General features: G+C 49.5%; 1 protein-coding gene and 1 long non-coding RNA gene across 2 annotated transcripts in view; one reads left to right on the top strand and one right to left on the bottom strand.

The window, feature by feature from the left end:
* Window positions 1-1,156: 1,156 nt before the first annotated feature.
* LOC139059599 (uncharacterized) lies at window positions 1,157-3,015 on the top strand. Its single transcript, XR_011514226.1, has 3 exons — window positions 1,157-1,454; window positions 1,532-1,612; window positions 2,550-3,015. It is a non-coding gene; the product is annotated as an uncharacterized lncRNA (long non-coding RNA).
* Window positions 3,016-8,387: 5,372 nt separating this feature from the next.
* Window positions 8,388-25,663, bottom strand: part of LOC135917235 (beta-1,3-galactosyltransferase 4-like) — a 256,520-nt gene continuing 239,244 nt past the window's right edge. The window contains exon 4 of the mRNA XM_070536839.1: window positions 8,388-8,443. Coding sequence (XP_070392940.1) covers window positions 8,411-8,443 — 33 coding nt within the window. The 3' untranslated portion in view covers window positions 8,388-8,410. The remainder of the gene's footprint in view (window positions 8,444-25,663) is intronic.

Here is a 25,663-nt window from a genome sequence, read left to right as displayed (position 1 = left end):
TCTGCTCGGCCTCCTACTCTCTAAATTTTTGTTAGTTAGCCTCCTACTCTCTAAATTTTGGTTTTGGTTAGTTCGACTCTGCTGGTGGTTGGCTTGGGTTGCCTTCTCGTGAAAGCTTAAGTTAGTTTACCTACACCGGTGTTAAGCTTGCGCTTCCCACTCCCGACCCTCAGTGGTAGCAGCTTCTCTCCGCTGGCTCTTTGCTTGCGCTTCTCGCTCTCGAAACTCAGGATTTTCGCGACGTCGGCGCTGCCGCTCTCGTGCGAACCCCCGCTGCCGATCGCGCCGAGCGGAATCCATGGGTCGAAGGGGTGCGCTCCGGCGTAACACCTGCTCTTATAACCCTCTCCTCCCCCTACCCCGGCACGCAATCTGATTGGTTCGCTCAACCCGGTGAGGCCCCGCTCTTACTTCCGGCGCGCCCTCTGCCAGTGAACTCCGTAACCTGCACCCCTTTCCCCGCCTGCAGTACCGCAGACGCCGGACGGTGAAGGCTAGACTTAAAACAGCTGCGCTGCTGCAAAAAAAAGAAAGAAAAAAAACGGAAAGAACACATCTCACGATGACTCTTGACGGTAATGAGAATAACATTGAAGCTATGCAGCGTTCCACTTTATTGCTCAACACACATTTATTTAGAATCTGTAGTGGCCAATTTGAGACTTCCGTTGCTGAGAGCATATTCGCATGCACTGTATTCTGGTATCGGCCCGTGTGGCAATAACACTAGCTGGCTTGCCAAGGTGGACTTCAGCATGACGTAATGACGACGACTATATGATGACGACGTAGTGACCAACGACGCTAAAATTACCAAAATGGCTAGAATCACGTTGGTGGACTGACGAAGGCGGTACGACGACGACTGCACGAGCACAATGATGTGACGATGACTGGATGAAGACAATGAGTGTACGAGAGCGATGGCGTGACGGTGATGGTACGTCAAGAGCCGGACGACGAAGTTTGAGTGATGACGACGGAAAGGCGACGTTGGCATCGCGACGATGGTTTGACAAGAATTCATGGCGGCTATAGACCAGAACACGCTAGTCTCGCACCCAGACTAACCGAACGCATACTCTCGCACCCGGATTGCCCGGTCGACCGGCGCTATTTTGTACTGGGCTGCCAAAGTGTGTTCGCCGGCGGCCAGTAGACATGGCAAGCGCCAGCTCTAGGGCTCCAAAGTGCGGAAATGTGCCCGTTCACACGGATCCAAAGTAGAAGAAGTCATCTGGGCATCATTGCGTCGTGTTTGGATGCCAAAACAACCAGCGGAAAAGGAGCAGGTTGCTTAGCGCTGTTTGCGAAGAGCACAACACACGTAGGGAATCGTGCCGGTGCGGTGTTTTCAGCCTGCGCCGATTTCCATCCGCAACGAAGAATGCCAAGCTGCGCCACCGGTGGATAGCTTGAATAGGAAGAACTAACAACCCAGTGAAAATGCACGAGTGAGTATTCGATCTGTGTATATTTTGGTGCCACGTTCAACTTGGCGCCCTACGAACGTAATACGTGTAACACGCAGGTTTGCTCCGAGCACTTTCTGGGCAACAAGCCTGCAGAGCAGAATCCCGCGCCGGTGCTTGGCCTTGGCTATAACAAAAAGGTAAGCCTTTTCGTGTTTTCATTCAGGCAGAGCTCCCGACGGCTAAGCGGAACAGTTGAGTTTGCGGTTAGCGATACTTGCAGCTGGTGCACGGAATGACCATTAAGCGTGAACGACAAGCTGTAGGCCTTGCTGGTGAGCGTTATTGCTAATGAAAGTAAACCGAAGTCTGCTCGTCATGTAGCATGCGTCCACAAAAACGTAAACGACGACTACTCGTCGCCGAAGGTGTTCTTGCAGCGCACCTACCTTTACGAGCTGGTGTTGCAGGTGTCATTCGTAACGAATTCATTTGAGCCTCCTGAGCTCTAAACTGCGTGCGGGCTGTTATGAGGGGCAAAGCGCAAAATATTTCCGTTCATATGGGGAGGAAAATAAGGTGCTTAATTATTGTTGTATTTTGTAACAAAATGTTGATCGTTCTCACTAGTTTTTTTTTACTGTTTTCTTTTCTAAGGGAGCGCCAACAATCCGATGGCCTCGCACAAGCGAAACAGGTCTGGTACCAGGTAGCTGCAGTTGGTGGGGCTAATTTCTTGGAATGCAGGTGCGGTTGATGTCTTGTACCAAAGGGGTCCTGATGATGCAGCTTTAAGTAGGGATGGTAATTTTACGTGCCCTGTCATGGTTTGTGCAACTGTACAACACCTGCATCTGTGATGCTCGCCCTGTTATACGGGCTTTGACTGCACATGTAGTTGAACATTATAACTACTGTAGTACCTCATTTTCCAATGAGTGCAGGTTTAGCATCATATGCTGCTTGTTCGAGTGCTGTAGGCTTTTGTTCTGAATGCTGTACTCTTAAGTGGTTGCACGATACAATTGGCCTGGTGTATTTTCTGTTTCATTTTGAGAGGACTTTATATCTTCGCAAAAGTGATGGCATGGGAAAGAACTACAGCCCTTCTTACTATAACATCTATTTTGTTTTCAGTGTGCAGGTGGTGAAGGGCAGGCGTGTGCTTACCAGGCAGTCAAACGACCTCGCCAGTTGGTTGCCAAGCGCGGCCAACCCACTAGAGACCATTAAAAACAAGACCAAACTGAAAGTGCAGATGACAGTGTTCTGCGTGCTTTAATAATATATGGCACCAACACAGTGCTGTAAATTCCTTCACAGGTTACGTGCCAAAAAGCTCACAGGTGTTCTAGCATATAGCGCGCGGTTTGTACAAACGTAATAGCGTACCTACCCGATGTATTCGCTTCTGCAGTCTGCACAGCACTCAGTGTGTCCATTGTGGACTTGCAGGAGGTCTTGAAGTTTGATTGAATCCAGACAGCGAAAATGACAGGTTAAAAAAAACGTGAAACACGCCTTCCGCCCAGCTAAAAAGCCCAAGTTTCGCTTTCGCGCCGGGTCGCATCTCCCGGCGTGGCAGCCCAGGCCTGCTACTTCGCGGCGCTTGGGATAGATGGCACGACCGGCGCTCATCAATATGGCGGCGCCCTTTGAATTCACGGTGTTCTGGTGTATACGGCTAAGGTGAAATGACAACGATAGCAAGACAACGGTATGAGGACGATGACGGGGATATGACAACAATGGCGTGATGGCGACTGTATGACCCCGATGGCGTGACGACGACGGCATGACCATAATCGGATGACGAAGCTGGAGTCACGACAATGGACCGATCACACACGGTATCACGACGCTATGACAACGAATGTCTGACGACTGCATGACGCTGGCGGTGCGACAACGACGACATGATCAGAACCGCATGACGAAGCTGAAGTGAATACGATGTCGAAAGAAACGGAAGGCATCACAACGACGATATGATGACGAATGTATAACCACTCCATGACGACGATGGCTTAAGGATGGCGGCATAACGAAAGTGGAATGACGAAGCTGGAATGACGACAATGCAATGACCTCGGCGGCATCACGACCACGAGCACGCACCTAGGGACCCAAACTGTTAGACAACTTTGTTCACTGTGTAGGCGCGAAAGATGTGACGAGGACAGCATGGCGGAAGTCAGACGACGAAACTGGAATGATGATGATACAATGACGACGGCGGCATCACGACCCCGAGTATACATAGTGGCCCAAACTTGTAGGCAACTTGGGCCGCTGGGTTGGCGTAAGGCAGGCATTTCAGTGTCTGGGTGCTGCCCTCCGAAAGTCGTGCCCGCATGCCAGTGACGTACCAACTATTTCTCGAGGGGGCGAGGGGGGAGGCAAGCTGCAAACAATCTCAGACTCCCCCTCGTGCTCTCCCTGCATATATTCTTACGGTGAAGGGAAAGAAGAAGGTGACATGAACTAGAGGAAGACGAAGGCTGGCCATTGCCTGAACGCCATGTACACCAATCTTAAATATGCATAATTTTACACTCGTGGCCCTCCTTTCTTCCTCCAACAATTTGATGGAGGGGCGGGGTACAATCACAGAACTTCGCAGCGGACGTCATCTACCTGCCGCTACAATGGCAAATCAACCGACACAAGCGACACCGCCTCAGCAGCCCGTGTCAACGGTCATCCTCAATCATCCGCGGGACCCGGGGACATTTTGTGGCACGGACAACGCCGACGTCGAGGACTGGCTTGCCATGTACGATCGAGTGTGAAATAACGACACGTGGAATCCAACAATGATGCTAGCAAATGTGATATTTTATCTGAGAGGAACTGCGAAGCAATGGTACGATACACATGAAGCTGACCTAACGAGCTGGGATGTCTGCAAAGAAAAAATGCGAGACCTCTTTGGCAGACGTGTCGGTGGTCCGCTGGCAGCAGAAAAAGAACTTGCGTGCCGCGTTCAGACGTCCATAGAATTCTATGTCGTGTACATACAGGATGTGCTGGTCCTCTGTCGCAAGGCTCATAACAACATGACCGAGGCAGGCAACATTGGTCACATACTAAAAGGTATTGCAGACGATGCCTTCAATCTCCTGATGTGTAAGGATTTTGCCATTGTGTATGCAATTATAAAGTAGTTTCGGCGTTTCGAACAAGGGAAGGGCCACCGCGTTGCTCAACCTTTCCACAGATTGCCCAATACCGCCGTGACGTCGTCATGCGAAGATCCGCCGCGGTTCGTTCAGCCGACAGGACCGGCAGATATAACGCACGTCGTTCGACGTGAGCTTGAGGCCATGGCGCCGGATCCAGTTCGTTCCGACTGTCGGGAAAGCGTGCCCGCTATCTCCCTTATACAAGTGGTCGTTCGGGAGGAAGTAGCGAGTTCGGGCATTCCATCTCTCTGCTCAGTCCGCACTACAAACACCTACCAGATTTCTCGTGTCACTCGCTCCCAGACGCAAAGCTTTCCGCCACTCCGTCGCAACCCAGCTGACTGGCACACAGCGGATGATAGGCCCATCTGTTTTAATTGTTCCCGTATTGGACACATCGCCCGTCATTGCCGCAACCACTAGTCGTCGCCTCCTCGGTGGTCGTCTCCGAAAGAAAAACCACTTCAATAAGGAAATCTGGACACCGGGTGGAAAAATGCCCACAGAATGGACACTAGCACAGATCGTACTGATACCCAAACCAGTAAAGCGGAAAAGCTTTGATCAGCTACGACCAATCTCACGAACATCCAGTATGGGCAAAATCTTTCAAGAAGTCGTACTATCTCGCCTCGAACAATTAACAGAAGGAGGGCTCCTACCAACATCTATGTACAGATTCAGACGAGGGATGTCTGTCCAGGACGTAGTCTTATTGCTCAAGGAAGAGGTGCTTAACCCACCTCAAGGTAGCCCTAACAACTTGCTCGTTGGGGTTGACATCGCAAAAGCCTTCGACGACATCGCGCATTCTACCTACCAGATGGTCTCACAGCCACTGGATGCGGGGGACGCATATTCAACTATGTATCTGCATTCATTGGCAATCGCAAAGCACAGATTGGCATGGCCCACACTAAGTCACCACCATACGACCTCCCACTGAAAAGCACGCCACAGGGTTCCATCCTGTCCCCATTCCCTTTCAACATCGGGCTCCGAAAACTAGTCTACAACTGGAGGATATACCGAACCAGGCTGTGCTTTTTACGCGGACGACATCACACTATGGGCAACCAAGGGCTCCTATGGAGAACGGCAATATGTACTGCAAACCGCTATAGACAACATTCAAGGCTACCTTCTGACAGCAGGTATGACCTGCGCCGCAAACAAATTAGAATACCTGCAAATAAGACAACCGCGCACCCAGTCCAACTATGCCCTCCCCTTCACCTGACGATTGCCGGACAGGGAATTAACAGGGCCCCGGTAGCACGAATCCTGGGCATGCATGTACAAGAAAATAACAGAATAAAACGGCAAGAGACAAACTCAAACACACCGTCAAGAGCATTACAACGCTCATAGTTAGAATAGCAAGTAAAGATGAGATGACAGAGGTCGAGACACTACGCCTCGTACAGGCCTTCGTCCTCAGCCGAATCTTCTTCGCCCTACCCTTTCAAGCTACACGCAAGACCGAAATAGAACACATCGACAAGCTCATATGAATTGCATACAAAGCTGCACTGCAACTTCCGAACAGCATGAGGCTCTTGTCAACGGCATAAATAACAGATGAAGAACTGGCAGCCGCCACGCTAATCACACAAACAGAACGACTGCAAACATTGGGATACCCACTCACCCCCAATACTGGGGAGACAAAATGGCCATCGTACTGATCCACCTACGGGCACGTATAATCATGGAACCGGTCCCCAAGAACATGCATCCGCTCCACAACTAAAAGTGGCGGCAAGCGCGAGCACGAAAACTCCTCGAGAGGACGAACGATCCTGATACCTACTACGCCGACACTACCCTTTACTCCACACCACCACAGGGCCCCAGAAAACAGGCATATGCAACGGCAGTAACCAACCAAAACAAGCTGGTGGCCTGCGAGTCTATACGGACCAGATCAAGCGCCACCGCAGAGACAGTGGCCATAGCCCTCGCAATCAGAAAAGCAGAACGAAAGGGTCGCTTCGCACACATCCTGACGGATTCACAAGCCGCCTGTCGGTTATACCTCAGCGGCACACTACCCAGGTGTGTCACCGATATCCTGGGCCCCAGATTGATTGAGGACCATGCCATCGTCTTGTGCACAGGGCACACGGACCTGGGTGGCAACGAGGAGGCGGACTGCTGGCTCACGGACTTGCTGGCCGAGCTGCAGAAATTTCCTCGGGACCCCCCACAGATCACCATGAAGAAACCATCACGAGCAGGTAGATTTTGAAGAACCAGCGCATGACCAGACGGAAGTGCACTCCTCCCGATCCCAAGTTTCTTCAAGCTGCAGTAAAGGTTTCAGTTTCTTGTAATTATATCGCGTACTTTAAAACGTTGCCCGTATATACATGACTGTACAATTTTAAAACTTGCCCGCATGTAAAGCTTTGGAGCATTTGGTGGGAATTTTCAAAAAGCCAGTGATTCATCAATGCACGTGTTACCTCGCCATAGCATTTACCATAGTCAAGAGATTTAGATGTGTAGGCTATCTACGCTAGGCAGGCTATCTCTGGAGAGAGATAAATAGTTGCCGCATTTGATAATCCAACTATTTCATGCCGTAAGGCACACCAATTGTTGGTTGCGGCTGACTATAATACTTTATCCGGACCTCCCCTCAACCACAGGTTAAATGTAGCAAGCTGATTCGAATACGGATTTAGCGGTCCCAAAAAGCTGGGCATGATGCAAGTTGCGCAAGCTGACATTTGTTACGGCAGGAACTGCCCAGCAACGCGAGTGTGTATAGCCAATACCATGCGTCGTCCACTACAGGGCGTCCCGAGAAGGCACAAAAGACAATCCTCGCTGTCCAAGCAGGGGATGCGTAGTAAAGGAAAGCATTACTTATGTGGTAATTGCATTCAGAAAGAAAATTTTGCTAGAGCTGTACTTTTGTTGGACTTTCTAGTGTGAAACCGAGAGTGCGCGCTATCAAAAGTGAGGGGGTGTGCAAATGACAAATTTTTCCCCGCCCCCCCACTTTTGACAGTGGGGGAGCAGCTGCCCCCCTCGTCCCCCCCCCCCCCCCCGGTAGATGCGCCTATGCTACATGCAACGCCGCATAGCTTCGAACATCAGATTAGTCGCCTATTGGCAGCGGCTTTCTCTGAGTTCCTGCAGAAAGTAAAGAACAGAGCTGGAAAGGAAGGGGCACAGACCCAGTCACAGACGGCGAGACCCTTAATCATGCCTTATATGCATACGGTCTTGCACAACTGCAAGGTCGTGAACAGGTATCGCATTCCTGTGGTCTTCACGGCTCCTAATAAGCTTTCTAGGCTCTGTCCACGAATTTGCAGTGACAGCAAACGAGGTTGGCAAACCAGGCATGAATGCCCCTAAGTAAGGTGGGCGAGCATGCGCTAAAAGCTAAGGAGAAAAGATGACAAATCTGCACATTTAGTTGCCCATTTCACGACGTGTGGTTGCGAAGCACGATTTCGTGGGATCATCATCTTAGGTAAGTTTGCAAACTACACGGCTTGTGTATCTTTAGAAGCCTTCTTAATCCAAAAGAATTCACCTTTCTGTATAAACAAAGGGTCTATTCTTTGTTCACAGTGCTGAGCTGAGCTTCTTGAACTCTGTTGTCTGAAGCAGGTAGCAGTAATGTTCACCTTCTTTAGATTAGTCCTTATCACGTTCGCATGGGGAAGGGGGCGTGACACTTGTACGTGGCTCTCTTTATGAAATCAGATGTTGTGTACATTAAAACAAACATGTGTTATTCACCTGTATGTGTCCTTTTTTTTGCTATATCTGAAAGTAGCTATGTTAGACCAACTAGCCCAACATACGGTCCTTCTGATTTGGAATCTGCAATACAGAAAAAACAGACAGTCAAAATAGATCCACGATGTAGAGATAACACCTGCACATGCCTTACAGCGACAGTATCAACATTCAGAGAGGAAAGCGCATTTGCAATAACAAATTGTTTTTAAAGTCGCAGTTTCACCAAGAAGGCGAAGCATTGATTGCGATAGCAAATTGTTAGATAGCTATACAAGGTAAGGTTAGTAGTTTTATCGGCCGTATATACTGCAGTAAACATTCGTTTGCTAACTAAATTAGCAAGCACGTTGTCACGCAGGCGCAGGCAAATAGTAACACTCCTCCCTCGATGACCCTGGACGCTCGCTGTCAGAACGCTGGTGTGACGGCAGCGGCGGTGAGTGAATTCCCCTTCGTGCTGCCTCTCGCTTTAATGTGAACTCGACAGCGCACACAAAGCCATCAGTTATCTCAGGTCGCATATCATTACTGTAATGCTACTGTGGCGCCATGGGTAAATAAATAAATAAATAAAATTCGAACACACCGGAGGTCTCCTCCAAGATAAGGCGCGCGCGGCGGCGCTCAGCTGTCGCAGCCGGAGTAGAAAAAGAGATGCGCAGTGACAGGCTCCCCTCCTCCTAGCGCACGCACACCTCCCCGCTACACTCCCCTCCCCGCCCCTTGTGCGCGTGAGAAGACGCCAGCGTATCAAGCCACAATCCTACTCGGCTCACCGTCGCAATCCTTCTCTAGCACCTGTAGCATGCGCACGTGGCCGAGATATTAACGCACTTGGACTTTATATAGAACATCACGGTAGCGCAGACGACGACGAATACAGTGACAATTCGCGTGGAGCATAACTGCTATCGCAATGGCAAGGGCACACACAATTTGCAATGCATGTCATGGGCAGCAGTAAATGGTACACGGTTTATTTCTTGATTTTTCCAAAGCCTTTCACTTTGCTGACCCCAACGTTTTGCTAAGAAAGTTGAACTTTTCTGGCAATAAAGGCATTGTGTGACGCTTTATTTGTGCTGTTTATTGAGCTCATTTATGATTTTGAGAAGAGGTGTAGCCGGCACTGTCAACAGGCGTCAACACCTTCTTGCATACAGTTATTCAAAAGAAATTCGCCGACGATTACGATATTCCCTAATGAGAAATTTGACGTTACTCCGTAAGGAGAAATCTGAGCGCAACTGTTTACGTGTTTTCATTTTACGATATATTGACTTGCGCGGACAATCTGGCTCGTGCGGTACGTTGCAAACTGAGCGAAGTGTGGTGCGACTGCCACGCTAGTCTGGAGGTCGCGAGGGCCAGCGCGTTGGTGACGCGTGGGCGCGATTCACAGCAGCCGCCGCCCACAGGCCTCCCAGACGCGCGCGCAAACTCTGGCGCCATCTACAAGCTATCGTGACCTCACTACGCTTTTCTTATCACCCTTTCGTCATACCCTCATCTTCTTTCCGCCTCATTGTTCCACTCCATCCTCCCCTTTCATCCTCGTGTTTTTTCCATCTCCGCTGCTCTCCGCGTTCACTTTCATCTTTCGCCGTGTCCGTCCGTTCGGTTGCGCCGACGCCGACGCTCGCCGCAGGACCAGGCACCTAAGGGCTGCGCTTTAGAAATATAGGCTTAACTGGTGAACGCCTCTATTGAGAGGGTTCTGGTGTACCTCAGAGGGGGATTCTCGGACGGTTTCGTTTGCACTTTATTTTAATGAGATCCCACCATCAATAATGAACGTAAACCTGCTCATGAAACTAGTGTTTTTTTTCATCACACATTTAATAACGAGTTATAATCAAGCACTATCTAATATACGTGTTTAGGTTACTCGAAACGATTTAGAAATACGTTACCAACACTAAAGCAGTCTTATTCCATCTACGTCAAGTGTGTTGAGCTTCTTCCACTTCAGTTAAGAGATGTGCAAATGGAGCTCGTACTGTCAATATTAACAGTGGGAATTACTTTGAAGAACAAATTACATGGTATGACGACGTCAGCCATATAATCAACAAACTCTCTAGAGCGATTAGTACGAGCATCCGCTGCTATCTTTTCAATGCCCTACATATATAAACATGCTTCTTTACATCGCTGTAACAATGAGTTAGCCTTCTTTGGGTACTTTACTCACATTCCAGGGGCTACTTACTCATGTATGTTTCTATGTTTGTATCTAACCATCTTCCTGCCAACCTCGGTCAGCGGGTAGTCAGTGGTCGAATATGGTTAGCGCAGCGGGCTCCTGTGCTGAAGTAGCAGGGTTCGAAACCAACCATCGGATCAACTTAGGTCACTGAGTATTTATGTATACCAAATACCCTCAAACGCAAATGCATTACAGGGGGGAGTGGTTACAAAGGAACGGTAGGTTATACAAAGCTATACAAAAGAAACGGTAATACAAAAACTAATAAGGCAGAATACAAGAAGTAACGACAAAACAAATTCAAACAGCGTGGTACAAATAAAATGACTCGCAATATGGCACAGTTAGCTACAATTAAAAAATCCAAATGATGATTGAACAAAGCATGATCCCTAATGGAAACAAGATTGGCTGGAAGGTGGTTCCAGTCACGTGAGGTGTTCGGTATGAAAGACTGTAGAAAGGTCTTTGTGGGAGAAGATGCACACCCTACTTTATGAATGGGGTCAACCGACAAGAAAAGTACGTAGGTGGAGGGATGAGGCCAGCGCGTAGGTGATGATGATGGTAGACTCTCTGAAATAAGCATTTGCCCATGTATACATACATAGGCTGGATTTCATGTCGATGACACTTGTACTTCGAGCATAGCTATACATAAGAAAACGTGCATAGTTATTCTGGAATATTTCGAGTGATTGTAGTTATAAGGGTCACAGCATTGAAATTATTAATCTTTTATGTAAACGTATATAATATGCATGTTTATATCAATGTATATATGTGTTGCCAATGTAGGAGGCATTCTACTAAACAAGCAAAGTACTTTTTACATTGACTACCACTATGCCGATGTGTGTACGAGATGGACAGTTCCTATCAAGCTGTTATTCAGCTTTTTGCTTGGCCTCACGAAACATTGTAGCAAAAGAAAAAAAAATACGGCTGAGTTCAGTTCAGTTCAATGTAACGAAAATACGATTCGTTCTTATAATGTGTTGACTTATCTCATTACAACAAACTAAAGGCCCACATTCAAGGCTTTTAAGTTTGATGACACCCTAAATCCACATTCAAGATTCTCTATACTGCTAAATATTTGGTGCATTCGTTCATTATGCGCTAGGGGAAAGTCCGACAGACAGTAAATTGAAATAATGAAGCAACTGTTACTGATTACCCAAGTACTAATCATTCTGTTATAGCAACGTAGTAAATACCAAGTGGGAAAAAAATTAACCGTTTTACTCGAGGGCTGCGATGCGAACTATGCTTATCTCTTAACACGCGCTCGGAAATAGGCCGTCTATTCAACCACTTGCAGTCTATATAAACAGAACGTTTTTTTTTCATTTATTTATATAGATATGGTTGAAAGTTTTGTGATATCAAGTGTACGGGGCATTACACTCCCAGGTAAATTAACGCCTGGAAGGTCGCAGCCGTTGCAGAGCGGCAGTGTGCTCCAAATCCATACATTTCAATTGCGGGATCCAGCCCATGGGTAGTGCTGTTTATTGCATTCATCCGTTCATCACTTCGCGCTAAGCAATTAAACTGGACCACTTAATTCATTGTATGATGGCTAACTTCAAGGTGTCTTGACAGCTAGTTTGCTTTGGTTTCAGTTGCTTTAGACCCCTGCCCGGGACTGCCCTCACGTACGACCACCAATTTGGCACGAGTTATCTATATGTTTCACATCTGCGCCAATGAACCCCGCCATAGATAATACCAATAATGGGCGAAGCTAGGCTGAAAGCCACAGAATTGATGAACTTCTACTCCAGGTACCACTGTCCAATAAAAATTACTTCACATCTTCTAAAAGCCCCGTTATATCCTAGGTGCAAATTCGCGCTCCTAAATAAGCGTGAACATGCAAGACCCAGGATAATAGTAACAAAAATGACTATTCTGGGTGCATGGCAATCTAAAAATAACACATTCGAAGCATATATGGCACTTTTATTCTGAACATCAAATTTTGTCTTACTAGAACTTCATTTGAGGCGTGAAACTAAAATTATATTGGTTCTGTGAATTGCACATTGACGTCATGAATCTTGTGAATTAAATAAACGAATCAAACTAAAAAGCAAATATTGTTCTTTTCAAGTATATCGTGCATGTCCGATATCTACCAGGTCATCTTTTCTAACGCAAATAAAGCAACCAAATACAATCTGAATATCTACAGGCATGAAGAAATACGTTAGTGTCAAGGAAATGAGTAAACCAGGAACAAAACTTGTGTAGGGGCAAAATGCCAAGGGGCGGTGGCTGCTCAAAAACAAAAGACAAACAGTCTAGGCCCCCTCATCTGAAGCCGATAGAGGCCGTTTGCAGTAAAAAAAAAGCGTAAAAATACACGGCGCCATCAGGCATACTGAGTCTGAGGCAGCGTCAAGGACTTACTCTTCAAATAAGCAGATTTCATCTGTCGAATAGACGCGAATGACACTGCCAGCTGTGACCCTTGGCACACGAAAGCATAAAGTACGTAAAGAATCAGCTGGAAACGCCGAGTTCGAAACAACGTAAAAGAAGCAAGAGAAAGAAATGAATGAATAAATTCTGGGGTTTTACCTGCCAGGATCACGATTTGATTATGGGGCAGGCCATAGTGGTGAAGTCACGGTTAATTTTGACCACCAAGGGATCTTTAAACGTGTCCCCAATGCACAGGGCGTTTTTGCATTTGGACCGTATGAAAATGTCGTGCCGGGATTCGATCCTGCGACCTCGTGCTTATCAGCGCAACACTATAACTGCTAAGCCACCGCTGCGGGTCAGAAAGAAATGAATAATTTAGTTTAGAATAATGCATGTTCTGTGCATTATTCTGTGCACAATGAGTTCTGCCGGAATTATAAGTGCAGTCATATATCTCGAAGTAATCGATATAATCGAACTCCTACTTGAACCAAAGTCAAGCTACTTCAAGAACCAAAGTCAAGAACCAACAAACAAGCGGTTAAACAAAGGAATAAAAAAAAAGCTGTAATGGAGTCGCTCGAAATAACGTCGATAATCCGGTCTTAAATTGTTCTTTTTTATACATGCCGCTGCAATCTTACGAAAGGGTAAGGACAAGCGTGGCAATTGTGTTAAGATATGAAATACCCCAGAAAAACTTAACGTCTCAAATAACGGCATGAAATTTTTCCTATAGTTTGAAGAGCTACTATACATTTGCTTTTGAGATTTTGAGGCTTGATTTCGCAAAGTATATACACACAGTGTTTCATTAAAGTTAGGCCACAGTCTTTCACACGTTACACACGCTGCCGAAAGGGCGGTCCGTGAAGTCGCGGCGAAACATGGCCGTTGCAGTCGAGCTTGCCGCCAGCCAGAGGGTGTGGTTCGTCAAACGTTCGTTATGGGTACTGTTGTTTGCATGCACGCCTTCGTCTCCTTCTTGTTATTCGTGTTGCTGAATGACGGCGGTGCTTGCAGTAGCTTCGATCTTGGCACGCTTCTTCGCTTGGTAAGCTTCTCTATTATGCGCTAATCTGGCCTCCCTTTGCTCCGGTATTTACGCAGGCAACTTTGTCTTTGCTTGAGATGCCGCAGCCTGCCGTCTAGCTATATCTACTAGATGATTGGATTCAGCCTGTCACCATAGAGAAATAAATTCAACAAGAGGGGACACTCTTCAAAAACTGGCAACTGGAAACACGTCACGCCTAGTTTCAGCACCATCCGTAAGTTGACGCGAGCATCAGAAAAAAGAATGTGAAATAAACTTCCAGACAACGTCTTATTTTTTTTTATTCCCTCCCACTAAATGTGAAAAAGTTTTGCGTATAAATGAACTTACACTTTTCAACTTTTTGTTACGTTGCCTAGCAACAAGCTAGCGGCACGCCAGACGCGCGTGCATACTTCATGCGCCAGACAAGCCGCAGGAGTGGGCGAGGCCGGCTGCGCATGCGAAGCTCGCGTGCTCGGCGACCCGTCTCTTTTGGGTGTAGCCCGTTTTTTGGGCTCCCGGCGTTCTCTTGTGTTCCGTCTGCATTTCGACTCGGCACCGCTGCACTACTGGACTACAGCAAGGTGAGGAATTCTGTTTGACAGTCTGCGACGCACTTCAAGCACATTTAGGCTTACTGCACAAAACTGAACCTATATAGTGGCGCAGTTATTGAAAAACAGCTCCGCAGTCCAAGCATAGTTATTATGAGGTAATTACTCGTACTGGGAGATGTTTGCGACGCTTTCTGTGAGCCCAAGCATAATTAAAACCTATTTCGGTAGTTTTTGGCCACACTCGCCGCACCTGGCTTTCTGACGAAAAGCATCTTGGCCGTGTGACGCAGTTTCGCGTGTACTGAACCTTACCGGGACAAGTTTTGGCACTTTCTCTGACCCAAGACATTCTTGCAACTAATTTCACTACTTTTTGGGGTACTTTTCAAGCACACTGGCCGCGCTCGGCGTGGTGGCGCAGTTAGCGAAAAGCAGCTCGGCTGTGTACCGCAGTTAGTTTCGCGTGTACTGAATCTTACTGGTAGAAGTTCGTGACGCATTCTCTGACCCGAAGAAGTATTGTAAATTATTTGGTAACTTTTTGGGATATCTTGAAGCTTGCTCGCCACGCCTGGGGTTGTGAAGCTGTTAGCTAAAGTGCAAGCCGGCCATAGTGAGTTTTGCGTGTACTGAATATTAGTGGGACAAGCTTGTGACGCATTTTATAGCCTGCAACAACATATACCTTATTTCGATACTCGCACTTCTTGAAAACGCGACTAGCGATTGCCGAGAGTGATAACACGGGAGTGTTGCATGCGCCGGCAGGACGCGTAAAAGATAACACAGAGGAGCTCAAGAACATGACATTTATGTATTCTGAGCGACTGAAAACAGGCTTTACACCCACGAGTCTGACTTGAGTGCGATTAGAAGGCATTCTGCGAGCGTGTAACATGGTCGGGCTGAGCCTGTGTTGTAGCCACCTTTGTGTACTTGGCGTACCATCGTGTCGACTGAGGCCAAGTTGTTTTGGAAACGCGCAGTCACCCGTGTATTTGTGCACTTAAAGTGCAGGAAATAATGCCCGGGAAAGGAGGGGTGCTTGAAAATCGGATGTTCAGATTTTATGGCATTGTTTGGGAGGAGTTTTTGCTGCGAAATGTACGTAAAAATGAATTTATCTGTAATGCCGCTCATTCACCACTTACGCACGTTTCGCCTCTACACGCAATACTCCTGTTAGGTCAAGGAGGATGAAGGAGAAAAGAAGGCAGGGAGGTTAACCAGAATGATGTCCGGTTGTTAGGTCAATATACCGAAATGATACATGCTTGTAATTTACTTTCTTTCAGCTGATGGCATCCGGTGGAGCATCGTACGGCAACGACTGCTGCTTACCTGGTGCCACAACTTTGGATGAATGCAGAAGCAGCCCGGAACGAGCATTTATATAGAGCAAAATAAACATTTCATCATTTCAGAAGACGTCTTTCGTTTTCTTTGTGAAATTACACGTGACAGATTCGGCGGAGTCTTGTAAAGGTCAATCGCAGTCATTTCTACTTAATAATGAAACGATTCCACGCCAAGGCCGCGCGAGGTTCAGCAGAAGCGAAAAAAAAAATGAATGCCGCGCCGAGCAGCGGAGCCGGCGCGGCGTGTACCAAGTGGTGTTCAAAGCGCGCGCGCCCAAAACCGAAACCGGAAGGAGTCAACAACATCCGCTTGGTGTGCTACAGTCAATTCGGCCTCTGGTCTCTGTGGGAGTGTCCGCTCTAGTTGAAATTTCTTTCTCTATGCTGTCACTTTCGCCGAAGTGCACGCACATACGGCCCAGCCAGTGCGCCATCCATGGCAAGAGTGAGCGACCCAGCGCTGGCGAAGCAGCCGTCAAAGGCGCGTTTATAGCACCACGTATTCGGCGCGCGGGCGAGCGTCGTGCGACGCCGGGCGCGTCGGAGCGCGTTGGCCGCGTCCGGTTACGTTGGCTCCGCCAGTGCGTCGAACCATCGGTCGAACCATAGGCGCTGTTGTTTTCGCCAGACGTCAGGCTACGTCGGGCTATAGAGAGTTTTAGCCCAGCGGGTTTACGGCCAGCGGAGCGGAGCGGGCGAGCGGAGACACGACTGCGCATGCGCACAACGCTGAGGCGGCCAGCTGTTTTACGGAGCAGCGTTTACGCCCGCTGGAAAGCACTCCCCAGCGGAGGGTATACGCAGCGCGCGAGCATGCGTAAGCGCGCGCGGGCGTGTATGGGAAATGCAAGATGGCAGCCGCGAACATGAACGCCGGCAGTTCTGCATCGACGACGGCGACTGCGGCGCTGACCCGTACATTAGTACTCAGTATATTATTAACAAATAATGTACTGAGAACGTGTAATATATCTTTATTCAACATTTCTTGCATTATAAAAGCAAGCGTAATTCAAATTCATTTCTCAGTAACTCCTATTTGGACCACTAGGTAGGGAAGCAGAGCGCCCCGCTCATGCGGGTGAGTGATTCGCTGGGCTAAAATTATTTTTCCGCGAGCCGCTCCGCTGGCGCAACGGTGGAGACCGCGAGCGGAGCGAAACGTAAACCCGCTGAGCTAAAAGTCTCTTATATTTATCGCTTTAACCCTCGTCCATTCACGTGGCACCGCAGCGCAGGGGCTCAGAGCGGGCGCAGCTGCGACGCCTCTCCGCAGCGGATCGCGGGGAGTGACGTCACAGCTGCCACACACGTGCTCCGGCGGATCAAGGTGAATGACGTTGAGAGACACGGCGTATTAGAGCTTCCGCTGTAAGAAATTAGTGGGATGTAGCACATTTCGTGATGTCCTAATGCACAAATAATGTGTCTCCATAAAAGTGGAGCCGCAAGGGGGCGCCGAGCAGCGCAGTACTGCTTGCATCGCGCTCTGCGTTTCGATGTGTTTTATGCGAAGCATATTACGAGAGCTCAACCCAGCTCCTCAGGCGCGGCGGTGTCGCCTTCAATGACCTTTGACCCCATGCCATACCACGTGACACCGTGACGTCACGACAGAGGAGAAACGGTACTCCAACTCGCGCCGTCGCTCGCGGCGTCGCGGCGGTATATAAGCAGCTGCGCTTGTTTCTAGGTGGCTTTGGCTCAACTCTTGCAAGATGGGCTGGGTGGGAATCGAACCAGGGTCTCCGGAGTGTGAGACGGAGACGCTACCACTGAGCCACGAGTGCGATGCTTCAAAGCGGTACAAAAGCGCCTCTAGTGAATGCGGTGTTGCCTTAGAAACGAGCTGTTTCTAAGGCTCAGGCGTGCGTCGCTTGCTCAGGCGCACATTTCGTTGCCGCGCCGAACGCTGCGTTGCTCGACGCTCACCGCGTCCAATGCGGTGCGCGTAGTCGCTGCGCCGTAGCCCATTGTCTTACACCCCTTGGCGGGTCGACGGGAACGCTGTCGCGTTCCACTCTTGAAGGCGAAGAAGAGTAACGCATGAGTTGTTTCTTCGTCTAGCCGAACCAAATATAGCCAAGCAACAGCAGTTCACCAGGCTAAACAGTGGTTCAACAACTAAAATAAAGGCTAGTATGCTTCGCATCCTGGGCTTAACCTTAGCTAAGCCACAGCCATTTTTTTTGGTAGACTAGTGCTTCCACCCACGGTACCGAAATACCAGTCGACTCGTGAGGATACAAGGAAGACGGGTGTGCTACTTACGTGGCCCTTGGTGAAGCTTGTGAAGCCCAGCGATCCTACAAACCCGGACTACGGGGCAGCGTCGATAACCCCGACGCCAGCTCGGCGCAGCAGCCGGTGCTGCTCCGACGCGTGAGGAACGCGAACGACAGCAACCGTTCTGCCTGGGCATGGCTACGGAAACGCTTAGCGAACTTCAGACGACGACGACAATGCAAGGTGAGTCCACACCAGCAGAGAACATGGATCTAACAAATTTAGACAGAGCACAAGACGGAATAACAGGCTCCGTTGGCCACAACCCCGGGGGACGCCAGCGGACGGACGACGACTGGCAGACAGTCCTGACACTACGACAAAAGAAGCAGCAGGCTCGAGAGCGCAAGCGAGAAACGGACTCAACGGGCAGCACTAACCCGGCGAAACTAAGGAAACGACGAAGAGGCATACCCAAACTTCCTCCTCTTCCTAAGGATGACCACCCGCCGTGGTTGCTCAGTGGCTATGGTGTTGGGCTGCTGAGCACGAGGTCGCGGGATCGAATCCCGGCCACGGCGGCCGCATTTCGATGGGGGCGAAATGCGAAAACACCCGTGTGCTTAGATTTAGGTTCACGTTAAAGAACCCCAGGTGGCCAAAATTTCCGGAGTCCTCCACTACGGCGTGCCTCATAATCAGAAAGTGGTTTTGGCACGTAAAACCCCAAATATTATTATTATTCCTAAGGATGACTTCAAGATAGTTATCCGACCACACCAAGGACTGCCTTTGAAGACTATCAGCACGCCGGCCCTCGCCGAAGCGATCATCACGGCCTGCGACTACCAAATAAGAGGTGAGCAATTTTTGCTCCGTATAAAGCCCGGCTCCAATATCGCCATACTGTCGACATCGAGTCAGGAGGTCGCAGAGCAGGCACACCGAGTCCACTCCCTCACTATCAACGGACGTTCACATGACGTTAACGTATACGCTGCCACCGGAGAGGAAGCTATCCGACGAGTTATACACGGACTTCCACCACGTACGCCACCGGAGACCATCATAGCAAACATACGTATACGGACTCAAGGCGTCGAACTTATCCAAGCAAGAATGATCAGAGAAACAAAGAGTGCCGCCCTTACTTTCTGCGGCCCGTCACTACCTCGGGTGGTGTGCTACAACGGAGGCGAACTTCTGTGTCATCCTTACCGTGCTACAGTTCAGGTGTGCAAAACATGCCATGGAAAAGGGCATCGGACAGACGTCTGTCCACAGCCCGACCTGCGAGTGTGCCGAATTTGTGGACTCAGAAACCCAGTGGACGGACACCCCTGTGAGCCAAAGTGTGCCTCGTGTGAGGGGGCCCACGTCACCGGGGACCGCAACTGCCAACGACGCCTCAAGCAACCAAAAAAACCTCAAGTCAGAAAGAGCACTGACAAGCGCAATGAAGGGCTGAAAAAACCTCGCTGGTTCACCTCGGAGGATGAGGAATCGGACTACACAAACGGCCATAGGAGCGACCAACGCGACCGACAGGGAAGGACGAGATCGCCATCTCCACACCGACTGAACGCTCGGTCCAGATCAGCGTCACCTCACGAGAGCAGATCCCGCTCTTGAGCACGAGAGCGCGTCCAGGAAGGAGAAGCAAGACAGACGCAGCGATCATCCAGAGAAGTGCCGAAGGCGGCCTCCGTTCTGACAAATCCGCAGGTAAGCTGGGCAGTGGTCGCGTCCTCCACAACCAAACCTATCACACAAAACGAGTAATACAAGAAAATAGTTGCCGAAAACAGACAACTTAAGGCAAGCTTGGACAGCATGAAAAATGAACTCGAAACACTTAAGCGACAAATGGCAAGCATGATGACGCACGGAGGAACCCATAAAACAAACGCACCCGCACAACTGTCCAACACACAGACGAACCCACCACAGACCAAACCACTATCACAAACGCAGCCTATAGCGCAGATGCCTACACCCATCAATCATCTGGAAGGGAAACTAGACCATATGTGCGCACAAATGCAATTATTTTTTGCAGAGCTTCACAATCTTAAGCGGTACGTTGACGACTCGCTCAAAGGAGTAAAAAAAACGCGAAAACGCCGTAGCAGCCTTAGCCCGGAGAACCGAGATCCAAAGGTCACCGTAACCACAGACACAGAACATTTCGAGAGCCCATACTCTGGCTAACTACACACCTACCCACCAAGAGAATCGCGTAATTTGGCAGTGGAACTGCCGTTCACTACATAACAAACATGCTGCACTTACACAATATATCAAGGCGGCGCTCGTCCCACCTGACATTATTTGTCTTCAGGAAGTGGGGAAAATGCGGATACCTATTGGGGGCTACCGTTTTTACAGCGATTCGAACTACCCTGAAGTGGCAGCATTGGCCCGCAAGGACCTCACAATCACTATCGCCATAGCACCTGGCGTAGAAATCCACCACCAAATACTCACCATTCGGCCAGTTAAGAAGGGTCGTCCCAAGTGCCTGATAACCAACGTATATAGCCCGCCTAGGGATAAGAGGGCCGATTTTTCATTAATTTTAAGTCACGTATCTACCTTGCTCTTAACGAAAGACCGACTAATCCTTCTCGGAGACTTTAACGCTTGGCACTCCGCATGGGGTTATCAACGCGACACCACCAAGGGCTTCAATATACTACGAGAAACTCGGTCCCACGAACTTGTACTGTTTACGCAGCCACTGCTACTGTTTACTCCTACAAGGATAGGAAACAGCGTTGCCCGGGACACCACGCCGGACCTTACGTTTGTCAACAATGAGACGGGGGTCACCTGGGGTAACCTAGACGAAACACTAGGTAGTGATCACTGTCTATTGTGTGTCAATGTTAACACAGTTAAAGTTCGACAGCCCCTAGGGGTGGCCAGGCTCACTGATTGGAAAAGGTATAGAGAACAACAGCAGGCTGCTTCCTCATTTCCAGCCACAGCCGCAGGTTGGACAACTTTCCTCAAGGAGGCCCATGCTGCTACCACCAGAGTGATCAAGACCACAACGGAAGCACCAGCAGTAGACAGCCATCTCGCCCACCTCTGGGAGGCCCACAGAAGCCTCACCAAACGCTGGAAGCGGCAGCGGCGTAATCGCAAACTTAGGCGCCGAATAGCCCTGCTGGCAAACGAAGCTAACACCTATGCAAAGGAGCTGAATAATCAAAATTGGCGCAGCTTCTGCGACTCTCTCAGAGGCACCCTCAGCACTAAGAAGACCTGGGCCATTCTTCGGTGCATGTTAGACCCAACTAGCACGCGCACCGAGACGTCTAACGTCATGCGACGGCTCTTAGGAGAATACAAGGGCTCAGAACAAGAACTACTCGAGCACCTAAAACGCACCTACACCGGCGCTGCCCAGACATCTTCACACGTTATGAGAGAATACCAAGGATAGAATAACTCAAGCTTGGATGCCCCCATCACCTTCTCAGAGCTCTACGCAGCGGCACAAACCTTCAAGAACACGGCTCCTGGACCCGACCAAATCATCAACGCAATGCTGCGCAACCTTAGTGATGTAGCCCTACAGCACTTAGTCGACTTCTTCAATGAACAGGTCTGGCGACCGGATGGAAGACTACCGCGAGAATGGAAGGAGGCAGACATCGTGCTTATACCAAAACCAGGCATGCCGCGCGAGCTGAACCATCTTAGGCCCATATCGCTCACGTCTTGCACGGGCGAGCTCTTTGAACGAGTAATTCTAACCCGACTCGAAGCCCACATCGAAAGAAACTCACTCTTCCCTGAATCCATGTTCGGTTCCGCAGGAGAATCTGTGCACAGGACGTCTTTCTTCTATTAAGAGATGAGGTTCTCGATCCTCCTCCGGGCAGTATGGACAGAATCCTGCTAGCGCTCGACGTCCATAAAGCATTTGATAACATCTCACACACTACAATACTAGACGGACTACGAGATGTCGGGTGTGGTGAAAGAGTATTTCATTACGTTCAAGACTTCCTGAGCAGCCGCTCCGCGAAAATAGGACTGGGTTCAGCACGTTCTGCCCTGTATCACCTACCAGATAAGGGCACTCCTCAAGGATCCATATTGTCACCACTTCTTTTTAACATCGGCTTACGTAGAATGGCCCTGGACTTACAGAAGAACCGGGACCTTGGCTGCGCCATATATGCAGACGACATTACACTCTGGGCCTGCAAAGGGTCCTACGGAAACCGACAGGACACGCCTCAACAGGCCATCAACACCATTGAACGCTATATGAGGCGAGCAGGCATGAGGTGCGCTCCAGCGAAATCGGAGTATATTCATATTAGACCTAGACATACCCTAGCGACCAGGGCTCCGGATCTGCAACTCACCTTGGAGGGAGAGCCCATCAAGAGAGCATCCCACCTGCGCGTACTGGGAATGTGCATTCAAGAAACGGGCAGCGTTAGCATAGCGCTCTCCAATCTCAGACGCACTGTTCGGAGCGTAACTGGGCTTATTAGCAGAGTTGCACGCAGCCGAGAAGGCATGACCGAAGCAGACACCATGCAACTAGTAAACGCCTTCGTCATTAGTCGTCTAACGTACGCTCTGCCTTTCCAAACCACTCGGCGTAACGACATCGAACATCATAAGAATCGCCTGTAAAGCAGCACTCGGCCTGCCTGAAAGCACAAGTACGATCCGACTGAACGAATTAGGAAGGATGAACACTTCCGAGGAATATGCAGCGGCCACCCTAATGGCGCAGCGTGAACGGCTAAACAGGACACCTCAGGGACGCTCGGTTTTACGAAGACTTCACTATCCACTGACACCACAATATTGCGGCGACGAAACAATCCTACTGCAATCTGAAATCCGAGAGCGAATCCACGTGGCGCCAATCCCCCGTCACATGCACCCAGTCCATCATGCGGCACGGAGACGCGCGCGGGCAGCCACCTTACTAAGGCGGCGAAGCGATCCGGATACTTTACAGACGCGAGTTCGTATCACAAGAATACAGCCACCCTCAATACATTTGCAGCAGTCGTGACTAGCCAAGGACGAACAACCACAGCAGCATCCATACACACGAAATCAGTTGCAACGGCCGAAGCTGTGGCCATAGCCCTCGCCATACGCGCCGCGGAAGCTAAGGGCCGATCGGCCTACGTGCTGACAGACTCGCAGGACGCCTGCTGCCGCTTCCTTGGAGGGGCTTTACCGGGCTGCGTCTTCCGCATCCTAGGAACGGAACTCACCCTGGATCATTGCGTGACCTGGTGCCCGGCGCACACAGGGATAGCGGGGAACGAACGGGCGGACCACTTGGCTCGAGGCATGATAGGCCGAGCCACGGGCCACACCGCCCGAGAGAACACCTCTACACCTGGTGCGCCAAGAGAAATCCTTGAATTACAACGGCTAAGTAGGCGAACCAAAGCCCTTCCTCACCCAGACCTAGACAGGAGGCAAGCACGGTACTGGCGCCGCCTGCAAACAAACACTTTCCCACATTTATACAGGCTACACAAAATCTACCCAGACAAATACAGCAACACATGCCCGTGGTGCGAAGGAACACCGACATTGGAACCCATAACATTCCAGTGCGCGTTACGTCCGGCGGCTGCCACCTCGCCGCTGCTAGACAATACTCTACATAACTGCTCGTGGGAGGCGCGACTCGCGGAAGTGGAATTGGGAAGCCAACTGGCGACCCTTGACCAGGCCCGGCGAGCCGCTGTAACCAGTGGGGCCCTGGAGGAGGGGCTCCACCCACCATAACCAAACAACTTCTACTACAATAAACGCTTACTCTCTCTCTCTCTCTCTCCGTAAAAGTAACCTCCATATTTTCATTGCTCTTTAAATGGAAGTATTAGAGAAGGTAACACTTATGCATCAGTCTAATACTTCGCTGGTGTTGACGGAAACTCCAATACTTGAAGCTTTAACGCCAATAACGCGCCAAAAGTCTGTTTCAAATGCTGGAGCGAAAGAAATCGGCGCAGTCTGGCGTATCGCAATGCAATTTTCATAGGGCTCATTCGCAAGATTGCGATTTCAACAGTGCGACGTGGGTGACACATAGGTTTTCTTCCTTCCAGGTCTTGTAGCACACACCGTATAATTTTCGAATGTAATGAAAAAATCAACTGAAATTCTGAGAATTGTCGATTAATGCTTAAGTATTGTTTGCCTCAACTGTGACTTCATTCTTGCTTAGTTTTGCTTACTTCCTTTTCCTAGCTTACGTGCGTCTACCCATGGCCTTACCGGTGGTAAAGCATGGTTAAGATATGGTTGACAATTGTCCGATTTCCTCGTTGCATCCGGCCCCTTCAATGCAATCGCACCAATTGAGCCGGAACGCCGGGCACGAGCGCGCCTTGAAGGAACTGAGCGGTCCATAGAGAACACGAGCTGCCGCAATGGCGCGTGAGGCGTTGTGTGAGGGGAGAGTGCATCGCCGTGACGCCATGTCACCCCTGATGTCGCTCTCGCAAGCCTGTATTATGCGCGTTCCTTGTCCACGCAAGCTCTCGCCAGCATTCTGACTGCACCTCGGAGGCCCAAGCCTGTCAACGCCCTCGCTTGAACGCGAGGTGTTCGTAACTCGAAGGACGCTCAACTGCGTTCAATTGGGCTTAGCCTACGCCAGAATTTTAAGTTGGCCCAAACCCAAACTTAGGTTACACTCCCCCCCCCCCGAAATTTAAGTTGGAACACTCCCACATTTACACTTGGCCAATCCTCAAATATAATTTGGCCCACAAACACATTTTAGTTGGCACACCCCCAAATTTCAAGTTAGGCCCGCGGCCAAACTTAACTTGGCCCACCCCCAAATTTAAATTGAGGCACCCCGAAATTTCAAGTTGGCCCACGTCCACATATCACGTGCGCCCATGCCCAAATTTAGGTGAGCCCAATCTAAAAGTTGTATTGGGCCACCCTTAAATTTGAAGTTGGCCCACGTTCTAACTTAAGTTAGCTCCCCCCAAACTTCGTTTGGCCCACCCCCAGATTTCAACTTGGCACACCCGCAAATTTGAGTTGGTCCACGTTCCAATTTCAAGTTGGCCCACCTCCAAATTTCAGTTGGCTCATGTCCGAATTCCACGTTGGCGCAGCCCCAAATTGAAGTTCCACCCTCAAGTTAAGTTGGCCCAGCCCTAATTTAAGTAGGCGCACCTCCAAAATCCGGTTGACCCACCCTCAGATTTCAAATTGGCTCACCCCAAATTTAAGTTGGCCCATGTTCAAATTTCAAGTCGGCCTACCACCAAAATTAATTTGACCCATGACTGAATTTCAAGTTGGCCCACCCACAGATTTCAATTTAGCCCACACCCAAGTTTAAGTTGCCCACCTTTAGATTTCGAGTCGACGCAACCCCAAATTTCAAGCCATCCCACCTCCAAATACCAGTTGGCCCACGCCTACTACAAGCTTCCCTATGCACCTTCTGAA

Source organism: Dermacentor albipictus, chromosome 4, assembly GCF_038994185.2.
Source record: "Dermacentor albipictus isolate Rhodes 1998 colony chromosome 4, USDA_Dalb.pri_finalv2, whole genome shotgun sequence".
NCBI classification, from domain to species: domain Eukaryota; kingdom Metazoa; phylum Arthropoda; class Arachnida; order Ixodida; family Ixodidae; genus Dermacentor; species Dermacentor albipictus.
This window is presented reverse-complemented; position numbering and strand designations above follow the sequence as displayed.